At 35.3% G+C, this 25,962-nt stretch overlaps 1 protein-coding gene across 5 annotated transcripts in view; it reads left to right on the top strand.

Annotated features, from left to right (window-relative positions):
* MIPOL1 (mirror-image polydactyly 1) overlaps positions 1–25,962 on the top strand; it is a 183,837-nt gene that overhangs the window by 113,289 nt on the left and 44,586 nt on the right. For 4 of the 5 annotated variants that reach the window (XM_088145358.1, XM_088145359.1, XM_088145360.1 and 1 more), the window contains exon 9: positions 20,264–20,358. In XM_088145358.1, coding sequence (XP_088001484.1) covers positions 20,264–20,358 — 95 coding nt within the window. Of the gene's footprint in view, positions 1–20,263; positions 20,359–24,765; positions 25,039–25,962 lie in introns of those variants that run through there. The other variant, XM_088145361.1, reaches the window with a different exon arrangement.

Here is a 25,962-nt window from a genome sequence, read left to right as displayed (position 1 = left end):
TGGTGGTGGGTTCAGCCCATCTCTTACCATTTCAAAGCAGAATTCTTCAAAAGGTGCATGTAAATCCAAATATATCTATAATTTCCTCTTTGTATTACAGCTTTTGGCTGCTTGGGATTCTAGATCAATGAGTTTATTTATAGGTAGTTCTCAATTCCAGATAGTCCATAAAGAGAAGCAGAGAAGTTATTTTCATCTTACTTCTCTGACCTTTCAAGATAATTTTGATTTTTTTTATATATATATATATTCTAGAGTATAAATGATGCTATCCAATTCTGGGTCTGCAAATTTGGTATGCAATCCCTCCACCTCTTTAACCAAATCATTAATGAAAATGTTGAAAATGTTTTGTTGAAGTTAAGAGGTATTATTTTCACAAGCTATTAAGAAAATTACTGAATCAAAAAATGAAATAAGGCTGGCAAGATCGTTCAAAGTCAGTAGGTACTCCCTACATTTATTTCTGTCAAGCTCAAGCTGAAATCCTGCTTCTCCAAGCAATTGTTCACACACTGCCTGGTGGAACCTAGACCTTCCTTTCCCAACCAAAACAGAAGTTGGGTCTCTCTCCCTTTTTTCTTATCTGTTATTCTTTTGCTATCTTCTCTAAGCATCTGTCACTCATAGTATCTGTGTGGCTGATTCGATCTTGCAGAGTTAGCCTGCTTCGGGTTCCTTTGATTAAACAGTGTCATCTATTGGGACCCCAGAAGTGCATCTTTCTGTAGCAGCACCTGCCCTCTGGAATGAGGTGTCACCCAAGATCCGAATGCCTCCCACTGTGCTGTTGTTTAGAAGAGCCGTGAAGACCAAGCTCTTCATCCAGGGCTTGGCGAGGGAGAATGAGACCTTTCACTTCATTCCATCTAGTCTCTCACGCTTGCCATCTTTCATCTTTTATTGGTTTTATTGTCATTTCTTTTATTGTTATGAGCCACCCAGAGTCGTTGGGAGTTGGGTGGCATGCAAGTTTAATAAATTATTATTGTTGTTGTTGTTGTTGTTTGTAGGATCTTGCTGCTTTCATCAAAATAACTAAAGCAGCATTGCGCCATCACACTGTAAGCTCCACTCTATTTGTGCATGGGTGCAATGTCACAATTCGCATACAGAAGGAGTGAGGATTGCATCAATGGCACACTGCTTTTCTGTTTCTGCTCCCATTGCCCCCCTCCTGGATGCCACTGGCTATCATCTCTTTTCCTTTTATTATGAACTTATTTAAATAAGCCCTTTTGTTCTGTTAACCTTTTTTTTTTTTTTGACAGCCTCGGCTCATTCTGAGCTTTAGTTTTCCTGACAGTAACTCTACAGGTCCAAGCTGACCCAAGCCATGAATGACCAGGGGACCAGGGTTCATAAAAAAAAAAAAAAGGAAGTAACCCCACTGGGGACAAGAAATTAGCTAACTAGTTCCATGGATTTTGGCCTCTCTGCTTACCACTTCAGTGCTTTCCAAGAAATTTATCTGCCAAATAAAGTAATTAGTTAAAAAAAAATCATGACTAATTTTAACTTGGCTACATCTGAAAAGAAAGTTAGAAAAGGAATTATTTGCAAGAGATTTCCTAGACAATACTTTAAGCTCAGAGTTATTTTGAAGTGTTGAAAGGTGAAACATTTGACATTTTCTTGTTAAGCTCTCCTTTTAAAAAGAGAGGGCGGGAAAGAGGCATAGCTACAGTCGAGGGAAGGGTGTTTGTGGTTGTCCGTGACAGCGGCTCCAGTTTTAAAACACCTGTGTTTACTTTCCAGCTTTTCTCAATCTGCTGGAAGTGGCCAAAGAATGACACAGACAAACCTGCACCATGGCTGAGGTTGCCATCCAGAAGAAAGAGCAAGCGAGAGACAGATAGCAGGCCTTTAATGTAGCTAATCATTAATAATCCTTTTGACCCTAGTTCAAAATATTGTGAGCTTTTCCTCCATATCTTTATGCTTATAGACTACCCTCCAGGATAAAGGACCTATAGAATCTTTCCTGAAAAGGGGAAATATAGCTGGAATAGTTTAATCATCTCTGGAAAATATACAGGTTAATACTTCTAATGTATCCCTTGTATGCATTTAAAAGGGGGGGGGGATTAAAATCTTCCAGTAGACTTTGCTTACAAAATTGCAATAAGCATTATTTAGGAATTTTCTCACAGATCATATTTTTAGTCTAAAATCTGTAATAGATACATTTTTTTCCCCTTTGGCCACAGTTTGTTTGTTTGTTGTTGTTATTATTATTTCTTAAAATTATTATTAAAGCCAAAATGATTTTTAATTTTTTTACCAGCATCTTATGAGAAGATGCATTAATAAATTATGCTTTACCTCTTGGCTTTATAATAAATACTATAATTTATTTGTAGTATTTTATGTAGAATTTCTTGCTTTTGTTTTGCAAACCTGATCAACATTTTTTTTCTCTTTTAACCTCACATCCAGAAATTATGTTAACTTTAACATAACACAACTTTAACTTTAATTGAAGTCATACTGAAATAAGTGGAGCTTATTTTTGAGTAGACATGAGTAGAATTACATAATATGCCTTTCTTTTACAGACATTAGCTTCTGATGGACAACACTATGTTTTTGAAATGGATTAGAAATCTTATGATAGAACAAAGATATTGTGCATATGTGGGGTCTTATAAGAAGTCTCAACATATTGATGTCAAGGCAAATCTAAATCCAGGAATGTCCATCTTGGCATGTATTTAGAGATATAGATATTGAACTGACTAAATACTAGAAAATGGCAATCTTTTTAGTTTCCTCAGAAAAGGATGGGTGGGTGTGCATGGATGTGTACACTTTGTTGTTGTCCTGTATGTTGCCAGTTTTAGAGATTACCTGGGAGTCACAATTAAGCAATTATTAAAACTTCATCATATGCCACTGTACATGTTTAATTCATCTAAGAAACCAAGACAGTATTTTTATTCAAAGGAGGAAATGATCAAATTAGAACACTCCATTAAACATATGTTAGCAAAATGTTAATCTATAGGGATACACGAATAAGAAAGAAAATGTACTCTCAAAGCCAAAGTTAAGGCAATATCAGGAAGCACTGAAGTCAGACTTTTGGGTTCATTGGGCAAAAACTAACATTTCAGTAGGATAAATACTTATTTTAGGATCAGAAAGACTGATAGAAATTAATTATCAATATTTCAAATTAGCCATAAACTATTCTTCAGAGATCCACCTATCAGGGCCTGTTGCAAAAGACATGTTCTTAGAATTAAAAAATTCTGAGTCCATGAGCTAGTTCTAAATCTTACAACTGAATAAGCTCATCATCTTCTTTCACATTTTTTTCCACATTTTGTCACATTGTTGAGTACTTCCTGATCACCTACAAAATGACTGATGTAATTCAGCATTACATTCAATCCAGTTCTGATCTAACTAGTACTAGCTGGGTTCAGACATGTATCTTATATCAGGCAAGGTTTATGGTTAGACCAGGATGCAACCACAAGCAGAATGCAACCACAAGCAGGGATTTATTTGAGTCATTTGAGCACTGAATGATCAGCATGTTTTCATAGGTATGAAATTAGTTGGACATTGGAGACTTCCATTTGGAGGTGAAGGTTCTTTAGATTGCAGCTCTGGGTAACTCCACCTACCCCACCTCCAGCAAAAGTTTCCTATTTGCATTGAATCCAATGCATCTTTAGTTAGGATCAATTACCAGTAACTCTCCAAGGACTTTGAGAGTGTTCCATAGAATGAGGGCTAGCATGAAGAAGGCTTGTTGTCCCATGAACTTCTCAAAGGAAGGGACTCTCAATAGGCCCTATCCCAATGACCTGGCTGTATGAGCAGATTTCATTTTAGCAAGATGTTGCCTGATATATCCAGATGCTGTGCCACTGAGGGCTGCCATTGACTTTCATGTGATCCTATTTGCATGATGTCACAATGCATGTGTTGCCATTTGCCCTCCTTCATCCTCCACATAAGCCTCTGTTATTTTCCAGTCATGTATGTAATAATCTCCCCCTTCTGTCATAGTGAAGATGGTTATTGTTAACACCCTGCCAAGCAGTAAAGACAATCTGACTGTTCATTTTCACATTAATGTGAGAAACCAGAAACTTGGTAAAAATACCTTCCATGTTTATTGATCAGCAAGGTCCCAGAGTGGTTTCATTCTGAGTACACGCAGGTTAAGTTCCAGCCTTGCAGATGTTCTTCATTTCCTGCATGTCCTGAATTAAAGGCAGCATTCTTTACCTGTTTCTTTACTGTCTGGCTGGAAACAATTTTACTCCAATAATGTGGTAGGGTTATTACTCTAATAAGGAGATAAGGAGCAGCTGCTCACTTGAGCAAACTGAAGCGCTTGAGATACAGATATGTAAAATAGGCTATATCTTAAAACTGTTGATTGTTAAACAGTCATTGGACTTATAAGTCAACTGTAACAAATGTAGGAAAGTGTGGCAAACAAGTATTTCTATCTTGATCATAAAATCTTAATCATTAGATAAAGATAATCAGTTGTGTGGAACATCTGTTGTTTTGAAATGTTTATTTCATTGGTGATAAAGGAAAAGATCAGAAGAAACACATTATTATTTACAAAAAGGATTAGAAAAGATTGTACTATATACTATTTGTTTGTTTGTTTATTTTAAAAACCTAATACTTCATAGTCTTACAGTGTTGTATTTATCATAACTGTGTGCCCCAAGAAGATAATCTTTAATTTTTGTTTTTATAACCAGTTCATGTTTAAGGAAGTGTTTCCGTGTGAAGATTTGAGAGGAATAACTTTGCATAAAGCTCAGAAGTGGCTTCAAACAAATTTTAGCTGATCCAGTTATAATCTTATATATTTTAATGAACTGATTAAGAAATAATCCCAAAGTAAAGAAAAAAAACTCCAAAACCCTTTAAATCCCATTTTTTCAGTTACCAATTGTAACACATTAAATGAATGAAACATAAGTTTTCATTCCTTTTTAATGCTTACGTGTATTGTAATCATACCCTTGACCTTTTTTTCCTATCCTTACTGAAGCTTATTATTCATCCTGACTTATGGTTTCAGTGCCTGCAGCAACAAGTTTTTAAACCTACATATCTCATCTACATAGATTTAAATCCAAACCACAAATAGTCCCACTGAACACAAAAGGGCTTGAGTAACCATGCTGAGGACAGCATTGCAAAACTCAGTTATATCCTTAGCACAATTACTCTAAAGTACATTCCCAAATAAATTCAATGCAGAATTCAAAATCTCATAATAATTATTAGGAACCATTAATGGCAGATTAATCACGTGCTTTTTTTAAAAGGACAATTTTCCATACATTGTATTAGGATTCAGATTATATTAGATTTATGACTTCTTATGGTAATTATAATAAATATGTATAAAATGTTTCAATAGTAAGCTCCATATTGAATTAAAAGGAACAAAACTTGCCTATAAAGCACAAGATGGAAGTTTATTTATGAAACTGAGATGTTCTTCCTGACATTTGTATCATAGTAGATTTTGACCATTAAGATTAATTCTGTAGAAATATTCTATATCCTTTGAAAAATGTTTGAGATATCAAATAAAGGGAAATAGCTTGATGATTTACTCAAAAGAGTGTTTATTATAGCATGTTATTGAATATAGTTGAGAAAGAAACATATAAATAATTACCTTTAGCTTCACTTCAGAATTAATTTTGAAATGTAGTTTTGGAAAGAGGTTGAAATTACCCTGTAGGAAGATAGGTTTGTAAATATTAATCCTGTATTCATCAATAATTTATATTAAACAATTAATTCTATTTTATCTTCTAGCAGTTTTCTCTACTCATTCTTTCTGTTAATATGAAGGTTTGGTAAATCCCAGCTCAAATCAGAGATATGTACTTAATGGAATTTTTCTGTTTAATAATGAAATAAATATTTGAGTGACTTAGCTGAGCTCTGATTCTACCTACTTGAAAAGCAAAAGCAAGATAATATTCATGTGACTAAAATCAAAATGCATCCTTTTTATTTTGTTAGTTATTACTGTTCAACTTAATATTTAAAGTAGTATGAAGATACCTTTAGTAGGAAATAATTTTTAAATCCTTGGACACCAGTGTCTGTTAAACATTTAGTTATTTTATCAAAGAGAAAAATGGATCTCTTTGGACAAGGTGGAACAAAGGCTCAAAATATTTATAATATGCATTTTAATGCAGAGTCAAAGAATCCAGCTTTATAAACAGAAGTGCTGTAATTTTAGAAAACAAATTTTATTTAGAAGTTGAGTACTGCTTTTGGTGTGCTCTGTGTTTTAATGTATTGAATCTTTAAGCCCTGGATTTTACAAACAATGCAGTAGAACGCCTGGATCCATTTGATCCCATTCTACTGTTCTAGCTTATATATTCACATAATGTTTTTGTATTTATTTAAACCCCACCCCTTCAAAGTCATGTAACAAGAAAATGAGAAATTAATATTTTTGTTAATTTACATATCTAGTTTAACTCCCACTAGCATCCCATACCTAGTTTGACTGTCCTTTCATTTGGCCTTGGGATTGTTAGTTTTTCTCCTCCTGTTGTATGAAGCCACCAACAACAGACAACATGGATGTTAACAGAACAGTATAATTCACCCAAGGTTGCCATACAGATCACATGAAATCAGGGTCACTTGGAAATTTTATCTCCCTCGGAAAACTTGACTTGATAGAGTGGACTGGAATCCAGCGACCAATTACTATTTACCATTTTAACCTCCATACTTTGACTCGGGTATTGCTTTATTTCTTTAGAAATGATAAACGGTGCTATTCTGCAGGCACTGCCTTGGGTGCCTTGTTCACGTCCATTGAGAAAAGTAACACAACACACAAATTTGTTGAGTACTTCATTTTTATATTCTAGACACGACATTCACAATTTAAGTACTGATGCTGCCTTTGAAGTATGATCAATAGATAATAGGAATACTTAAAGTTTGATCATATATTTTAGTGTGACACTTAACCAAACCCCTTTCATTATCACTTTGATTGATTATTTGCTGGGATAAGTTTATAGAAAAATTGTTCTTTGTCCTCTTTATCCCTTCCTCACTGTTTCATTCTTTTCATGTCAATTATTAACACTCTGACGTTGCTTGTTGCTGCAGTAACTTTGTTTCAATGCAACTGTTGCCAGGAGAATTTTGTTGTGAGTTTGATTGGAGTGCACACGCACACGCACACATACATATATACATCAGTATTTTGTTAGCTCTGTCAAAACCAAACTTATATGGATAGCTTCCAGCAGCTTTAAGATTTTGTTAAAATTTTCCTATTCTGACCTCAAATGTCGTACAAAACTTCCTATGCCATTATATGCCCTAGTACCATTTTGAATTATATTTAGTGAAATATTTGTACTTTAGAAAAGAGGGTACAATGAGAGACAGGGTAGAGAGATAGTATTAATGAGATTCATACCCCTTTAAACTGTTGAAGCCCTCCACTGGACTTCTGCAGTGCAAATACCAGATTATATATAGTTACAAGCAGTGCAAAATACGGTATATTTCAAGAATGGGTACCAATAGAAGAATGGGTCTCAGTACTCTTCATCTTTATGTGCATATCTATACATTTTATTTCAAAAGCCTGAGGAGTATCGTTTGTGTGCTTGCACCTTAAGGAGCTTTTATTTTAGGAGCCAGAAGTCCATGAATTTAAAATACTTAAACTTTCACATATATTTTCTACCACCTATTAGTTCTGGTGTCCATTTCGTGATTTCTGCTGTGCTCCCGGCAGATAAAAATAATGTATGAAGATATATGTATGTTGTTTGGATTTCATGGGTCTGAGCTGAATACCAGTTGCTAGGCTCCAGAAGAATTCATGGGCCAAAATATATATTCTAATCAATAGGTTTTATCCTCCAAATTGTGGACTCCTGAATAACCATTGTCTTTTATTTTGTGTTCTTGCTCAACACATGTCAGCATCACAACTGTTCAATGCAGTAACTGCTTATGTAATTTGGTATCACTCTTTGCCAAACTAGATTTCATGTGCAAAAGGAGAGTTCAAATGCACTGTAAATTCATTTATCCAGTTATTTTGACTGCAAATTTTAAGTTTCTATTTTTTTTTAATGGCCTGCAGTAATCATAATATTATGATGAAAAACTACATTGCTCAGAAGTGTCAGATTTTTTTAAAATTGAATTTAGCCTAGTTTAGAGCAGAGGAACTTCTTGGTCATGTTTTGACCTTTTATGGAACCATTTGTATTGATCCATTCTTATGAAACTAGATTTTATATAAAATATTATATAGAGCCTTAATATATTTTATTGATAAATTCACATATGCTAGCATCAATTTTTCTTAAAATGGTGGCTGAAAAGAAGCTATGATGTTATACTGTAAAAAAGAACCTCAAAAAGTATGTTTAAATAGCAATTATATAGGAAATTTAAATTTGAAGAGTGTTAACCATCACTATTTGTGGATATTATATGGCCTGTATATGTTTGATTTCTGATTTTTTGCTTGCCTTCTCATTCCCTTAATTGTCTCTCTTAATTAACAGGTATCTGATTATTGTCAAGCTTAAAAGTTGTCTGAACAGGCTTTTTATAGTAATTCTGCCTGAGACATAAGAAAGGACATGAAAGTGAATGCCTTAATCCTTGTTTTCAAAAAGACAATGACTTTAAGTATGGAATAATTAGCTGATAGATTTAAGTTTTTTTAGACTAGTCCTTTATTGGACTCCTTATAAAAAAGAAATTTCTATTTTATAAACTTTTTTCCATTTTTCCCCAAACAAATGTTCTAGAATGGTAATCTTTGCCTATTTCTGTTTTGGACATATGACAAACATCTGCTTCAAAAATAAATAATTTAAACAAAATAGTGGAGACAAAACTTTAAGAATATGAATACTTGCCAGTTTCTCCATATATTTATTTTGTGTCATATTGTGTAATACAGTTTCCAAGAGTTACAAATTCATTTTCTTTTACAACAGATTTTTTTTAAAAGCCCTCATAATGTCAAATCATAATCAAATCAAGTTGCAGAAACTCCTCAAAATTATGGTAGGCAGAAATGCTGACAACACACAAGCCAGTTTAAGGCATTTTTAGTATATGTATTTTTGCAGTGAAAATAAAAACATATCTTTTACTGGATTCTTAGGAATTCATAAAAGTCTGTTAAACATTCAAGAAACATGGGATTTTTCATTCGAATTTCATAAACTGATTTACTTGAATCCTGTTATAGTGTCATTTAATAAAAGAACTTAGATTTTCTATTTTAGATACTATGTTTTTCTGATCTAGCACAATAATATCTAGAACAGCCTTGGTTCACAGTTGACCCATGCATCTCCTATTTAGCTAAACTGTACCAGCAAATAATGTTTAGGTTGGATAACTGCTATGACCACTTAAGAAGGTCTGTCGGCACAAATATTTAAGGGGGGGGGGAGAGAATGGAATCTTACCTTTAAACTGAAAACATATGAAGTAACCATATTTTAGTTACTGATACTCAAAGATAGAAGCATTATGGCATTTATCACCTGTATTATTAATAGGAGATAATTACTGCAAAACAGCTGGCTGTTGGTTTTAGTGAGCATCAATTGTTCTCCTGTCCCAGCTGTGGGATAATAAGGACAGTCAACACATCTGTTTCAACAGCTGGTAATTAACAAAAGCCTAATTGCCACAACTCTTTTAACATCCAATCTGTGAAAAGAGTAAAAGGGGAATATTATTGACTTTGTATTCTGTACTTCCCCCCCCCCTTTCGTTTCCTTCTATTCTTTCTTCCTTTTACTTTGAACACCACAGCCTTTGTCTGTTGCACTGAATGGCAGGAGAACACAATATGGTAATCCAGAGCTTAGGATTTTCAGATCTTTGTTGGTGTTTCTTATTGCAACATTTCTTTGCGAAATTGCAAGAGCAAGTAGATTAAAAGAATTTTGTGGAGTTTAGTACAATACCTGGAATCAGCAGCACTGTGCCCCATATCAAACAAGGAGTGGAAGTTGCTGATCGCTCACTTATGTAACTTGTATATATTTGTATCCTCTTCTCCAAATAAAGTAAAAAATCCTCAGCAACTAGTCATGTGAATAATTTCACTGGCCATCCCAAACCATTCACTGCAGCTAGCTTCATATAAAATAATTATATTTGAATATAGAATTCTCCATATAAATTAAATCACCCCATATAAGGGTCTATAGGGAATTGGTAGCATCTGGACTGGGCTTTTTGGCTGTCAAGTCTAGCTTACATTGTACTAGAACTGGGAAGCCAAGGTCTTACAGAAACTTTAGAAATTTTGGATGAAAATGCAAAAAATGGAAGAAAGAAAACAAACCATCCATGTGTTGCCATCTATAACTGATTTCTTCTAGTTATTTTCTTCCAAGTGAATGTTACTTTCCACTTGGAGCTTTGCATACTAGTCTGACACCATCTTGGCTAGTTTGGCTACAGAGCTGTATCTGCCAGATCTCTACAACATGAGAACAGGTCTAGTAAGACATGTAAGGCAGACAGGTCAGAGATCCAAACTAGGATTGTGAGAGTGAAAATGCACAAGATGCAACTATTTTGCAGAAGCTAACTGGATCTCAATGTCCAGATGAGAGACTGCATTGTGGGAGCGTTTTGTCAGCCATTTAATTTCAGCTTGGATAAAAATGAGACTGGGAGAATTATTTGAATAATTTGTCATGAATATTTCTATTTACTTGAACAGGTTATTTGTTGTATCATAGCTTTCTAGTGTATTTATTCCATGTTAGTTTTTAATTTTTTTAAACGGGACATGAATAAAAGGCTTAACCACAACTGCTACAGTTGCATGTTTTAAATATCAATTGGTTTTAATTCATTCTATTTTTATGTGTTGTATTTTAACCACTTTTCTCATTTGTATCTCACTTAGATGCTTACAACAAAATGTCTTATTAAAAATAAAAGGTAAAATAAGCATATGTCTTTAAACTTTTGCTAATATATATGTAGACATTGTTCAAATTATCAGTCATTTCCTGCAACAAACTCAGTCACTAATAAAATACAATGAAAGTTAATGTGATAATATAGATTGTTAGTTTTCTTCTTTTTAATCAATTTGGTATAATAATACTTTCCATTTACTAATATTGCAGTTAAATGTGATAAATTGTATGTATTGCTTCTTTTCTTTCTCCTTTCTTCTTTCCTTCCTTCCTTTCTCTTTTACCAAAAATAGTGACATTCTATGGTACTGAAAATTACTTGATTAAACTTGCTTCAATAACATTTCAGTTGGCAAATATCACTGTACAGTCAGTTCCCAATGTTGATTATGTTGAAAGCTATGGAGGAAATAGTACCCAAGTGCTTGCCATTCACTGAATGGTGATTGCCTAACTTTAAAAACGTTTCTGGTATGACAGGTTCGCTTCAGCAGGTGTTCAGGTGCTAAACTGTAAGGTAGTCACAGTGACAGCAGATGAAATACTTTGAACAAACAAAAGCAAAAGTATTGGCAAAGACTCCAACAACAGAATGGCATTGGCATGTAGGCAAAAGTTTGTAGTTCAGTTTTAAAAGACAGATTTATACGAAGGTTATTATATCTGGATTGTAAAAATCCAGATGACCACTAGATGGCAGCAAAGAGTTACAGAAACCTCTAACTGCAGCTCAGATGTGGTTGAATGAATGGTCATGAATGAATGGTAGTTTGCCCTGTGGTTAATTAAATTAACTCATTGTATCTTTTTCAAGATCAGAACAAAAAACAGTAAATGTACTGCTTAGAGTCTTTAGCAACAAATGTTCTCAAAGTCTGTCACCATATTTCTTCTGAATTCTACAGAAAAATATCTATTGGTTTTAATGGGATAGAATTTTACAGCTTAAGGCAGAGAGTTGAGAACAATCCTTTTCATCTGATGTATTTATCAAATATCTTGCCCTTCTTGCCCTTCCAAGAAGCTAGCAAAATCAATACAGCACAAAACAGTTACACTAAATAAACACAGTCCTTGAGAACAAGTATAAGTGCCTTTTTGATATCTTACAAACATGTGTACATACTCATCATGCTATTCCCTTTTGGGATAAATTATACAAAATGCAGAAAAAGAGTGAGGAGTAGCGAGCAAAAAAAGAGGAGGGAGAGGGGGGGAAAGTAAGTCTAAATAAATCTGGTTTACACCAACAGCATTCACTAAACCTTTCCATATCTTCTTACCCTTGTAAACCATCCTTCTTTCCATCACATCCATACACCACTTCATACATGGCCTTTTGCTCTTTTGGATCTAATCAACTCCATCCAATCACAACTTTCGCAGACTTCCCATTTTTCTTGACCCTTAGTATAGTTGTCTTGCCATTCAATGGTTATTCATTCTCTTTATAAAACCAAACCACCTCAACCTACTTCTTTCATACTGGTCATTAATTTTTGTATTCAATCTACATTCAGCAAAAATACATTCTTGACCTATCTCTTCTTCCTTAACTACACATACTTAAGCATACCATTCCCACTGCATTTAACAGTTATGTTTCTCTTGATATATACAACTCTCACTTCCATATAGCAAAGTGGGATTTTCACTTATTTTGATAATATTCATTCTTTGTAGCAGACCATATGCTACCCACTAAATTTTATAAGCATTTGTACATCTTAGCATTTCTCTACTCAATTCCTTTAGCTACATTAATTCATCTATTTGCTGTTGTTTTTCACTGTTTATATATATTTTGCAATTGACCACTCAGTTAACAAATCCAACAACTTTCATCTTTGGTACATTCATTTTCAGATTCATACTCCTTATTGCATCATGCAATCAACATAAAATTAGGTACAAATCATTCTCATTCTCAACCCACAGTACAGCATCATCTGCATTTTCCAGACACTATGAAGTGGCAAAATTTGTCTCTGGGACTACGACTATTAGAAAAGCAATGATCACAGATGCTATAAAAATATACTATTCATATACATTTCACATCGCCACCATTGCCTATATTCCAACCCTGGAGTTTTCTTTTTCCATTTCAATGCTTACTGTTATGCATTCTTTTTCTCTTCCACATCAACTTCCATTTTATCATGGCACCCATATAAAGTGAAAAGCCTTCCAGTGGTGGTGCCACCTTGTCTACTGTCACCTCCCTTGTCTCAAAAAATCAGGACAGCTCCTGTTGTAAGAAGCTGGAAGCTAGGTTGTAAAAGCTTTTGGTGTGACTTGCTTATACATCATGTTCTCCAGAGAAAACAAATATCTATGTGAATGCATGAATCTCCAGTAAAAATAAGCTTTTCAACATTTGTGGCTTTCTGACTACCTACGATATATGAAAGCCTTCTTTTCTAAGATCAGCATGGGACATTCACACTTCCCTTTATTCATGGCTAAGACCAAAAACAAGTAAGCTGTAGCAGCAGCAGCACAACCTGCTCACTCACCTAGATGGAATTCCTTGTCATTTTTGGCTACTAAATGTACAAAGCTGGGATAAGTTCCTTGTAATGAGAATAATGTCAGAAAATATCCTTTCTATATAAAAAGTCTGAGAAAGTCATTTGTAAATCAAGCATAATATGGGTGAGTTTTATATTTTTAATCTCCACTAAGAATGCCTAATGGATTCCATGAATAAAAATTGTAATGTTGAGTGGGGCACTAATTTCCTTTGAAGTTGAAGCTTATTTATTTTCTTCCTGTAGCTAGCATGACATAGTAGCTAATGAGAACTAAAAGCTTTCCTGATTCAAATATCACTTTAGTCATAAGCCTGTTCAGTGCTGTATTGGAAGCCCGTATCTCAGTTGTCCAGTGCTCTAGCATCACCCTGTTTCTGGCTAGGCCATCACTATTATGATGATGGCTGTCAAAGCAACAGCATCAAGGTGGAAAAATTGCACAGCAGACTCCTCCCTCTTCCAAATCAGCACAGAACCAAAGTGAGACTAGTTCTATCCACCTAGGTCTCTATTTTCAGTCTGGAAATCAAAACTGCAGATACTTTATGAAGTCTTCATTCTCGATGTCTAGAAGAAAAGAGATTATGGGAACAAAGCAGTTTTCAAACACTGCTATAAAGAAGATGGAAAGCAATAGTTATTTATTGCAATGAGAGTAGGGTGAAAGACAGCAGAGTTTTGAGTAAGTAATTAACTGAAACATTAACCAAAAGTTTCCAACAAAAAGATTAAGTCATAGAAACTTGTCAATGGACTTTTTAAAGAAGGCCACAGGTAAGCAATTGTCAGGGATTTTTGAGGTATAATGATTTCTGTTTTACTGCAGGAGAGCTGTACTGGATAATCCTTGAGATTCTTTCCAGCACTGCAATTCTAGGTAAACAATACTGGCCTTTAGCTTTCCTAAAATATCATATTCAGTAAAACATCTCTCACTAAATTGCTCTATAATACAGTTACACTATAAAATTCTTTTAGTTACCAGAGGCATCATTATCTCACTTCAAAATTACTGTTCAAACAATTCAAAATAATGTGTATCCCATACAAACCCTCTTTCCTTGCATGAGTGGGGAGCTCTAGCATACTTCTAACCCTGCAGGCCACAGTATAGCCTTTGCTTTCCAACTCGGATTTAATATTTGAAAATAGCAGACAAGATACCTTGGGATCTACTGTAGGTCCATTTGCAGCTCCCATATTCCCATGCAATCTGCCTCTGATGTGACCAAGTCAACTGAGATCTGATTCATGATTGGCTCATTGGTAGAGAAAAGGTAACCTAGATAGAAATGCGGATAGTCAGTGGAGCATTTTAATTCCGTAATGTCCTGATACGTTGCTTTTAACATGGCAAAATGAGCTATGTTGCATATAACCAAACAATGTCTGTACTTGCATTTGGTTTCACAATGGCTAAACAGATGCCTATGGGAAGCCCTAAGGGCATGAGTACAGTAGTGTGCATCCTGTCCTGTTCCCCCCAAACTCATTTTGAATGAAGGAGATACTGAATCTGATACAGCCCTGCATATTTTGCTGTGGTGATAGATGCAAAAAATTTATTCAGTCTCGTCTGAAATTTCCTTATGTCCTTTAACTCCATTGTCATCCAATGGTTTACAACCTCCCTACCCAGTTCCCTGCATTTATTGTTTTTAAACAACCATTTTTCATTTTGGTTTTAATATCACTGAGTACATGCTCAAATCTCAAAATCTCTTTTTGTATCCCTATTTGGTGAAAAATTTACATTCTTCTTTTGGTTTTCTTGTTTGGACAATATTCCCATTTCCCGAAGGGAGCTTTCTACTCTGTAATAGCCTCTTTGAAAAGGAATATTAACCATGCAAGTAACTGTAGATTTGGTGTTAACTTTCATGATCACAGTATGCATTCAGTTTCAGTTATGGTGGTTTTGATTCATTGGTTCTCTCAACTTTCCAGCTTAACTTCCTTTTTAATTCCTTATTTTATAGAAATTTTCTCATTTGAAATAATTTTTAAAATCCTTGGCAATTTTCCATTTACTATAAATTAAACTTGATAGCATTGTGGTCACTGTTTCTAATTAGCTCAGTGGTGTTCAATCTCACACTACATTTTGAGCTCTATATAATATTAAATCTTAGGTCATCCCTCTTTTATTTATTTATTCAGTTAGGATGCCACCCAACTCCAATGAACCCTGGGTGGCTTACAAAAATAGAGTACCATTCCATCACCAGTTGCTCTAAGGCAGAATTATAAAAATGTTATTACTTCATCATGACCAGGACATGCTTGTATCTGGTATATGTAGGAGGAGCTGAAGTTTCCCATAACTATGACCTCTTCTGGAGGTCTTCCTGATTTATTTCTTTACAGTAAAGTATTTTGGTCAGGGTATGTCCCAAGTAACAAATTATTTTGGACCTTGGTATTATAATCCATATAATCTCTGTAAAGAAATCAGCCTCTTCTAAAGTTTCTTTTTTGTCCTACATTGTGACCTCTTAGATGTATAGAAAAGCACTGTCCCCAAGTCTTTCCTCCTGCTTTGAGACTGAGAGAATACCATATCCTTTTGATTGTCTCCACTCCACCCTGTTCAGCACTAGGGTAGGAATGTATAACAGTCACTATGTGGCCAGTATGAGGACCACATTGGCTTTTGCATAGCCACACTCCAAAATGGGTGGGGCCAGGACTCCTTTTGTATTTTTTATTATCTTATTGCTTATATTTGATTATTGTATGTATTTTGTTACATTCATGTTGTAATATTTTTAACATTCTTTCAAAACTGCAGTGATTTTAAAAAGGCTGGAGAGAGAGAGGGAAGCAGTAGAAGGGAACAGATTGGGAAAGCTGAGAAGGGTCAAGTGGGGGAATTATGGAATACAGCAGGAGGCCTACAAGGATCTACAACTGTATCAGGCCACGGCAGAGGAATAACTTTACAGACAAGGCAGAAAAGGCAAAAAAGTAGCATCTGTATAAGCTTATGGCCCTGGCCAGCGGCAAGACAAAGAGATATATATGCTTGCATGATTTGACTTTCAGTCTCTTTGGGGCCTTGCTCCCACCTACTTTCTTAAGTCCAAGCTTTCCTTGTTCCCTTTTGAGTTTGGACAGTTTGTTGCATTAATTGTGAATTTGTGAGTTTGTTGCATTAATTGTGAGTTTGTGAGTTTGTTGCATTAGTTGAGATGATTTTCAATTTTTGCCTATGTTGCACTATTGCTAACAAGGGAAGTGCCAGTTCAAGTGTATATGGCATCCCTAGGCCACATTGACTGATGGTATCACTTCCCATTGATACAAAGTTTTACATTTTTAGAATGATTCGGAGGGGTGGAGTTGGCCCCCACTCAACTTTGGAGCGCTAGACTAATGCCTAAAACTGGCCCTGAATTGGGGGAATACCTTTAATGTTGTTAATTAGGTTAACTTGATCGTGTGAACCTACATGACCAAAATAGAAGGAATGGGAAAGGTGGCCACCCTGAGCTACTTTTATGATGATAGACTGCTACTCAGAGTTATGGAAGCTATGAAGAAGATATATAATTCCTCTGGACTGACTCAAGAAAGGCTCCCATGTGCTTACAGAGATACGGATTACAGGAATCATGGATGTGGGTAGGTTTACCCTGAAGAATAAAATGACTTCTCACTGATACTTTTACAGAATTTGTTATCCATAATAAAAATTGCCCTAATTTAACCAACCTAGTTCATCATATATTTGCTCAGTTTCTGCCTATGTTTATAGTAATAAATACAACATCACTTGATATTTCATTTATAATACCCAACCTAATGTATTTTCCTCTTTTATAGTACTATCTCCTTTTTCCAATGTCATACTGGTTGAGAGTTATAACTTTCACAGTTATTAGATACCTAAGATACATATGACATGATTATTACATAGGGTGAAGATTATTGCTTCTTTTGAATGTTGAAAAAACTTTTGTATAAACCTATCAGATTTAGGGAAATGTAAATGGATAGTGTAGTCCTTCCCTTAAAAAACATTGGGTGATGTGTTTATATCTTAACTTTGTGCAAGATGGAAAGATTCTTTGAAGTGGTTGCTGCTTCTGTGTCTCAACTGAAACTCTCTAAAGATCTCCAACCAGACTATTTATTTTATCTCGCTTTTTAACTAAAATCAGGATCCTATACTGCTAATATATTTGTATATAAACTTATGAAAAGAGCTATATCTGTAGCCATTTTTGTCAGCCCATAGAAAGCTTTAATTTCAAATTCTAAAACTTCTCAAGTCAAATGTATGTTGAAATGGTCTTTTCATTAATATTATTAAGATGTCTATATTCTCACCCATAGATTATTTAGTAATTGTTGTCTAATAAATTTCATTATATTTTGTCCCTGAATCTAATTCTCTTAATTTGTATCTAAGTTCTCCCAATTCAGACTGGAAGTAAGGCACTCACAAAAATGAATTAAAATAAATCCTTCACCTTGAAAAATGTGAAAGAGAAGAGTTCTAGCTTGTCCCATTTTCTAATATCCAATTTTCTGTATATTCCCTGGGGTCAGGGAAGCATTCATATTTATTCTGTAGTGGTAGAGGCAACAGAACAGGTTGACCACTTTAATATCATCTACACTTCTCTAATTAATAACATGTGCCTAACTCCTAGTTTGGAATGCTTCTTCCTGTTTCTGTTTCAGTCAATGTTCCACTCCTTTGCTTAGTATTTTCCCCCCTTCTTTATCTTTCTCTATGCTTGCCGCCTTCACTCCATTTACCCCAATTCTTTTCTCTTTTCTGTTGCTATAATCTAGGAGCTATTCTTCTGAAGTAGTACTAGGTCAGAAAGTGTATAAACTAAAAGAGAGTCAGAACCTATGTCTCCTGACCTTTATCCTGAAAGGGTATCAGGTGTGATACCTCTCTAAAGAATCTTACTGGTAATCTCTTGTTGACTGGGAGTGTCTGCTACAAACATTTCCTTCCAGTCTACCCTTTCAATGGCACTTCACAGTACACTGAAAATTATCAGGGACGTTAATTATTGGCCTCTTGGAACAACCCACCTACTTTGATTCAAGCATGCTTTCCCCAATATTTAAGAAGGTTGTTTACCAACGGTATAGTATAATTACAGAAAATAGTTTGGTTTGGTTAACATTTTTATGTTTTGTATGTTTGGTTTACGAATCTAAAAGCAGCTTCAGGTTCAAACTTTAAGTAGCTCAGCATATGAACAGAATTTTAACTGCTGAATGCCAGGAATCAAGATTTGCCTGTTGGAATTATGGAAGACTGTTTGAACCGTGTAATTGAAACTGATCAATAAAGGAACTTGGGGTGGGAAGCTGGTGCCACTGTATTGAAAGTGAACTTTCTATTACCCATGCACATCCCAGCTCCCAAACCTGCTTTATAGCTGTATCTAATCATCTGTACTTCAATGTATTCTTTATTATAAATAAATGTTGTGGGCTTGAACAAAATAAAAAGGTTATAATGCTAAAGGGAGAGAGAATCATAATGCTCTGGCTGTAATAATGTTTTCTAGTAATTCATAACATTTTTATATTGCCCTCCCAGCTAGACCAGCTTACTATAAGAAGTCATAGGTAGAGGTGCCTTTGAGAAGAGTTTGGAAACTTCAACTAGTACAAAATGAAGCTGCCTTGATATTGATGGAGCTGATTAGCTCCTCAGAGGTCCTACATTAATTTTAAAACTTGACTCTTAGTTGGTATCCAAGCTGCTGCAGATAGCCTTTAAAGGCTATGTAATTTCAGTCCCAGACACTTGACGGTTTGCCTTTTCTCATTTGTGTTTAACTGTAAATTAAGCTCTTTCTGAGAGGAACTGATCCATTTGCCCATTTTAAATATAGTGGAAGGATGCATGTGATAGGATCTTCTCAGGAATAACACCAATCCTGTGGAACTCCTGCCCTGGCCATCCTCCTCAGCAACTAAGCACTTTAGTCAGGTTGGAGAATTCTACAAAAATTTGGATCTACATGTATTTCTGGTCAATGTGTATTGCTTTGTCAACTTTCTAAAATGAGAACGTACACAAGCTCAGAATTATTATAACACTAGAATTATATATCCTGTTATAGAATATAATGCTTGCTTGTTTGTTTGTTTGTTTGTTTATTAGATTTACCTCATGCATTGCTCCAAGAGGGGGGGATCTCCTTTCATTTTATCCTCACTGCAGCAACCCTATGAATGACTAGTCCAAAGCCATATCCATGGCTGAGAATGGCCTTGAATATGTCCTGGTCCAGCACCTTAACTACTGACTCTCTCGTGACAATTACGTGCTTCCAAATTCTTCTGAGATCTTACTCTTAAGTTATACTAAAAAGAATAATGAAACAAAATTGTTCTAGAATAGCTAGTCTCTGAATAACTAGTAGCAATGTATAAGAAAGAATTTGACTATGTACAAACTCTAGATTGTTGAACAGAACCAGTGAGAAAGATCTGTTATGTCATGTTCTAATTCACAAATTTCTTAGAGGTACAGTATATGGCTGATCACTGCTGGAATCAGGGTGCTGGAGTAGAACATTCTTATGCTTGACTCCAAGGCATAATTACCTATGATTCAGTTGTACTACAGTTACATTTATTTCTCAAAAAACCTCTGTTAGATTACTCTGTTTACAGCTGAAGTAAAACACAGTGCCATCTGTTGTAAAACAGTATTTTTTCCCATTGTTTAAAATAATATGCCTTTTCTGTTCTATTTCTGTCCTTTTGTAGGAAAAATTGCTTGCTATGCAACAGGAGAGAGAAGCTGCTGTTCATCAATATAAAAATCTAGAAGAAGAGCTCCAGACTCTTCGTATTTATTACAGGTAATGCCATTTCTATTATTGTAAATGTGGAAAAAGTAATGCAGTATTGTTCCTAAAGATTACAAACGTGCAAAGCAAAACCTGGACTAATATTCCAGAATTCCAGTCCATGTGCATTTTTTCCTGTTAATATTACGGTATTTCAGCCTGACAGAGTCCTAGCAATAAATCATTGTCGCGCATCGTCCTTCAGCTTGAAACCTATACAGATGGTACTTTTCAAGCCTTATTGTATTCCAAATGCCAGTGAACAAGTGTCAAAGAGCAGGAAGAGTTTCTGATGTGACATAATTTCTTGGATTGGAGATTATGTTCCAGGGGACCTCTGGTTTGCAGATCTTAGGTTCCAGATTGCCAGTGTTAGTCAGCATCAGCACTGTTGTTTGAGATACCGATACAGCAGATTCAAGTACCCTTTCAGTGTTCAAATTCTGTCTGCTGCTTAAGGTTAGGATCGTGACAAAAATGAGAAAGATTTTTGCATTTTCTTATCTGGAAAACTTTTTGCAAAGGTACAAAAAGCCACTGAACCTTCACCCCACAGTTACAGTGGAAGTGTATAGCTTGCTTCTGAAGAAATAGTTAAAAATGCTAATTCAATCAATGATGGGTCTCTTGGATGTTAGGTGTTAGCCTTGCTGAACTTGTATATGCTTGCTATTGCCCTTTTAATATATGTAAAGGGGGCAAAGAAGAAACAACTGGCAATGTGGCTTGTTATCCATTCCAGTTCAAACTTTTGTCTGTTTTGCTGGGATATTTGCTGAGACTCTACTTAACCTAAGCATTTCTAAGAACTATGGAATATATTAGCAACAGCTAAGGTTCTATTCATCATCTAATGGCGTAACTCCAAATCTCTAACAATTAAGGAAAAGCTTCCAAAGAGATGGCATCTTGCCTTGATGGCAAATTTGTTTGTAAGAGGATCAATTAATATGTTGGTTTACAGGCAAGGAAATTAAATTGTGAACAATATGAAAGGTCTTGGATATTATTCATGAATTATAAAAATGAATATTTCAATATAGACGTTGACATAAACCATAACTATAAACCATTCTTTCTTCTGGCTCAAATTTATTTATAGATTTCAGAAAGTGCTTATTTAAATGTTTGGCATATTAATAGAATTTAAAAAATCATAGATTTGAAAGAGCCCACTTACGCCACTTAGTCCAGTTCTCTGCTCAGTACAGGAATACAAACTATAGTATATGTGACAGATGGTTGTTCAACCTCTTCTTGAATACACCCAGTGATTCTGATGTTGAGCTGCTCTTACTGTAATGAACTTTTCCATGACTCAACTGGAATTTGCCTCCCTGTAATTTAAGGCCATGATTTCATGTCCTACACTTTGGGACAATAAATAACAGGTCTTGGTCTTTCTGTATGTGACATACCTTAAGCTATAGCTTTGAGCCCTATTTGTACTCACTGTGCAGGTGTATGGGACAGCTTTCTCAGCCCAATTTCACATCAGCAGAAATTACTTTGGGGCAGCTGCCAGGGACACAGTACCATTACAGCCTTCCTTAGGACCTCTCTTTAAAAAAAGCAAAACAAACCAAAAAAAGGATATGGGTGTTCATGCAGCTGGGTCTGTAAGCTGTCCTTTAAATTCCCTTCATTATTTCAGAATGGCAGTACTTCACTGGCATTGTGGATAATGAATGAGGCACCCATTCAACTCTAAACAGAGTGCTCATGCTGTTTCTGTTAGAACAATGATTCAGAGCAGAGGTTCTCAGACTATTTATTAATCACTTAAATTTGTATGGTAGGCTTCGCCAAACCTTAATTAAAATGTAATATATACATCAGAGTTTTAAATGCACAACTCATTTCTTAATACTTTTCAAAAGTATATTTTTTCAAATTATCTTATATAATGAAAATTCATTTCATTATAAAGATGAAGCCTAGATAAGGCTATAAGGGCCTAGATTAATCTGAGGAGTTTTTTACAGTTTAGGGAATATCATATTATGGAAAGCACGAATTAAGACAGGCATTATTAGCTTGTTCCGTAATCCAGCCCTGGTCAAAATGGCTTCAAAACTGCCAAGAGACAAATCAAGAAGGTGAACTACAGATATATTCTTCACTCTATCAGCCCACTAACCAAATGGAGTTTGCTACCATGAAGTTTGAAAATACATGACAGAAAATTTAAGAAGGTGTTATTCTAAACTTAATGTTATTCTTCTTTTTTAAAAAAAGATTTCTAAAAAATTAATTAAATCTGTTTCATGTAAGAAGGGAAGAAGTGGGGTAGAGAAGTACAAAAAGGAATCTCTCAATTCTGTGAAAAATTGACTCTTAATGAAGTTTATTCTTTATATGTCACTCAGGAAAAGTTTTCATTAGCCTGATTCAGTAATGGAGAATTATTCCTAAAACAATACTTTGTATAACTGTCATAAATTATAGTATTGCCAGTTAAAATATTCTGATTTTCTAACTGCTATATTCTCTCGGCAATGATTAATGCAAATCATAAAAACTGGATATGCAGGTAAATTATAATCCATTTTCCTAACAAGGGAAACAAATGAAATAGACCAAAAGATCATGGGAATATTGCTAAAACAATAATGTACATTATAGGCTTTCTTTAAAATATGCTTAATTCCCAAAGAATGTGGAATTATTATTTCTATTTGAGTTATGCAAAGCCTTTGAAAGAGGTGCTTTGCAATGCACAGGAGCATGTAAGCAGCACTTCTTTTTGAATTGTTAAAGCAGCCATGTCTTTTCCAAGGTTCATACAGTTGCTTTGGAAGCTGTTCTGTGTCCCCGTGGAGACATCAGGGGCAGCTTTGCTTTAACAATGGTTTAATAATTCATTGCTTTAACATATCAGTGTTCCACAAGTTGAAAATAGGTGCTTTGTATGTGTCCTCCTCCGTTCAAAGACTTTGTACTCCTGTGTCTGTTGATGTCAGCCCCACTAGGGAGACCAGCCATGAAGTCAATTCCACAGGAAGGCTAAAACTACTTTGAGATTAGATGTAAGAATAAACTCGGATTTGGCTGTACCTCCCCCTGCTTCTTATAGTTTAGTGAATTAGGGAAGTATCTATCTGAGCTGCTTCTGAACATTATCTGGACATTCTGGACTTTAAAAATTATTTAGCCGTCGGGACCACCAGCCGCATAAGTCTCAGCAGGTTTAGTCTACCAGCCAGTTCCCCAGACCTCATCCAGTCTCCCATGCCATGCCCTTTTTCTTTACAATCCTATTGATGCAGTCACAGAAAAGACCTGTTCACAGACTTCTTGACTACTTGATTTTCAAAGTGATTACTATTAAAAAAAATGTCATGTCTTACTATTAGCCCTTGGGGAGGAAAGCTACAGAGTTGACATTTATGTTTATTATATGTATACTCTCATCTTTCTACTCATGCAAGTATTAAAGGTAGCAAACAACAACAAACCAGAATTCAGTAAGTTATAATATATAATATATATAATTTAAAATTAATATTAAATCAATTATTAAAATTCTGGAGAAACAGGTATATTTTTATAGTTCTCTAAAATACTGAAAGAATGAGGGCCAAAGATAACACTTAAGGAAGGACATTTCATACCTGGATGTTCCAGATATATGCACTTCTGACAGTAAGAACATATTCAAAAGGACCTCTCCTGCAGAACTTACCTGCAGGAGAAATTGCAGCCCCCATGCCGTGAAATTCACTATCCCAGAGGTTGATCTGGCCCCTCCTTTCTTGGCATTTAGGAAGGTGATTAAAATAATTTTGTTCCACCATGACTTTGATCTAAGGTTATTGTTTTTATGTGACACATCTTATGAGGTAGAGGGTTTTTTCCCTATAACATGTTTGAATTTTAATTAAGTTCTTTTTATTTCTGTACTATCACTTCGTTGTACAAGACCCAGAGTCTACATATTTGAGCAGCTTACAAAATCTATAAATGTACTATATAAATGAGTAAATAAATTGAGAAGTATTCCTTCATTTAAAGAGATTAGAATCCTGAGCCAGCAGGTTCTAAGATTGTATTTGTGGATGCTCTGTTGGGCTATGCAGATCTGTTTCACAGCATCTTTCACCACCATCTGTCCAATCCCATTTTGAACAGGTAACTCAGGAGGGCAATTATTAGTGTATTCGACTGAAAATGGTTCCAGGCCTCCCTTGATCAGGTACCATGATATCATCCATAGGATATCTGATGGGGGGGGTCTGCCATATTGAACCGAACACCCTTTATTTTTTACTACAAAATATATCCCACCTTCATTTATAGAACTCTGGGTGGTTCATAGTCTTGGAAATCTGACCCCCTAGCAGAAGCCAAAGATGCCAATGAGCTGTTGAAGTGATCTAACTATAGCAAAGGACTGATCATAATGTCTTCCATATCCAGATCACATGCCCTTTGCTCAGAGGAAAAGACTACATCCAACTTGTAGCCACCTATATGAGGAATGCCAGATATCACCTTGGACAAGCCAGTGGTTATTATGGAGGCTGTGAATTCCTGAGTCTTTTCAAATGCCACCTGCAGAACATGGAGATTGAAATCCCCCAGGAGTAGTAGCCAGGGAGAATCCCACACTAACCCTGTGACAAGATCCAAGAGCTCAGGAAGGAATACTGCTGGGCAACAAGATGGGCAATCAACTAACAGTTTCCCTAATTTGTCTCTACAGCCCAACTTATACCAGTCACCTGTGGAGCCAGGCACTTAATCAGCACCAAATTCTCATGCAGAATCATTGCCACCCCATCCCTGTCCTGGAAACAGTGGCTGCTGAAGTAGCCAAAACCCTGAAGGACAGATCTCCAATAGAGGAACTTCCCCATCCTTGTCCAACCAGGGGGGCAAACAGATCTAGAAAATTTGCACACACTGAAATAAAGCCTGCCAATATGGTTATTTAGTACTGTGCTGTTTATGCTGTCTGTCTGTCTGTCTATCTAATCTTCATACATTTTGGAGATTTCTTTGTAGTAGAAAGATGAGAGTTGCTTACTGCAAAAACATGCATAGATTTTTTTTAAAAAAAGTACTACTCCTAATAGAAATGGTATCTGCACTTGACAGTCTCATTTTATGCTTTAGATTGCTCCACAAAAGACCCATCAAATTTATACAAGGTGGGAGGCTAAAGGCTGGGAAGGAATAATCTTTTTCTCCTTTACCATTAAGAGGAGGTCTTTGTTTAACTACGCTCTGCTATGGGACACAATGTGATATGTCTCCATTTATTCTGTTCATATGAAAGAACTTAACCCAGTGCAACTTGATACAGCACAACTGAAATGGTGCAAAGAAAAAAGAAGACAATGCTAGGTGTGTTCTTAACACTTTATTATTTTAAAAATAAGTGCCTGTTTACCACGCCCTTTTATGTATTTTAATCTTAGGAAGTTTCTGGTGATGTTAAAAAAAAGACTGGGAAGTTTTTAACAATCAGTTATTCTGTTCATTTACTAATGTGCATGCACTAAATTCTAAGTAATGCAAATAGTATACAAAATTCACATTAAACTAAGCAACTAGTTGTTGTATGGCTGCAAAAAGGGACATAAAAATTGAAGACTTATTTTCCTCCTGACC

This window comes from Python bivittatus, unplaced genomic scaffold, assembly GCF_059951505.1.
Source record: "Python bivittatus isolate LINGU-HERP-01145 unplaced genomic scaffold, Pbiv_v1 ctg000480_np1212, whole genome shotgun sequence".
Classification (NCBI taxonomy): Eukaryota; Metazoa; Chordata; class Lepidosauria; order Squamata; family Pythonidae; genus Python; species Python bivittatus.
Note: the sequence above shows the minus strand (reverse complement) of the source record. Positions and strands in the feature narration are given on the sequence as shown.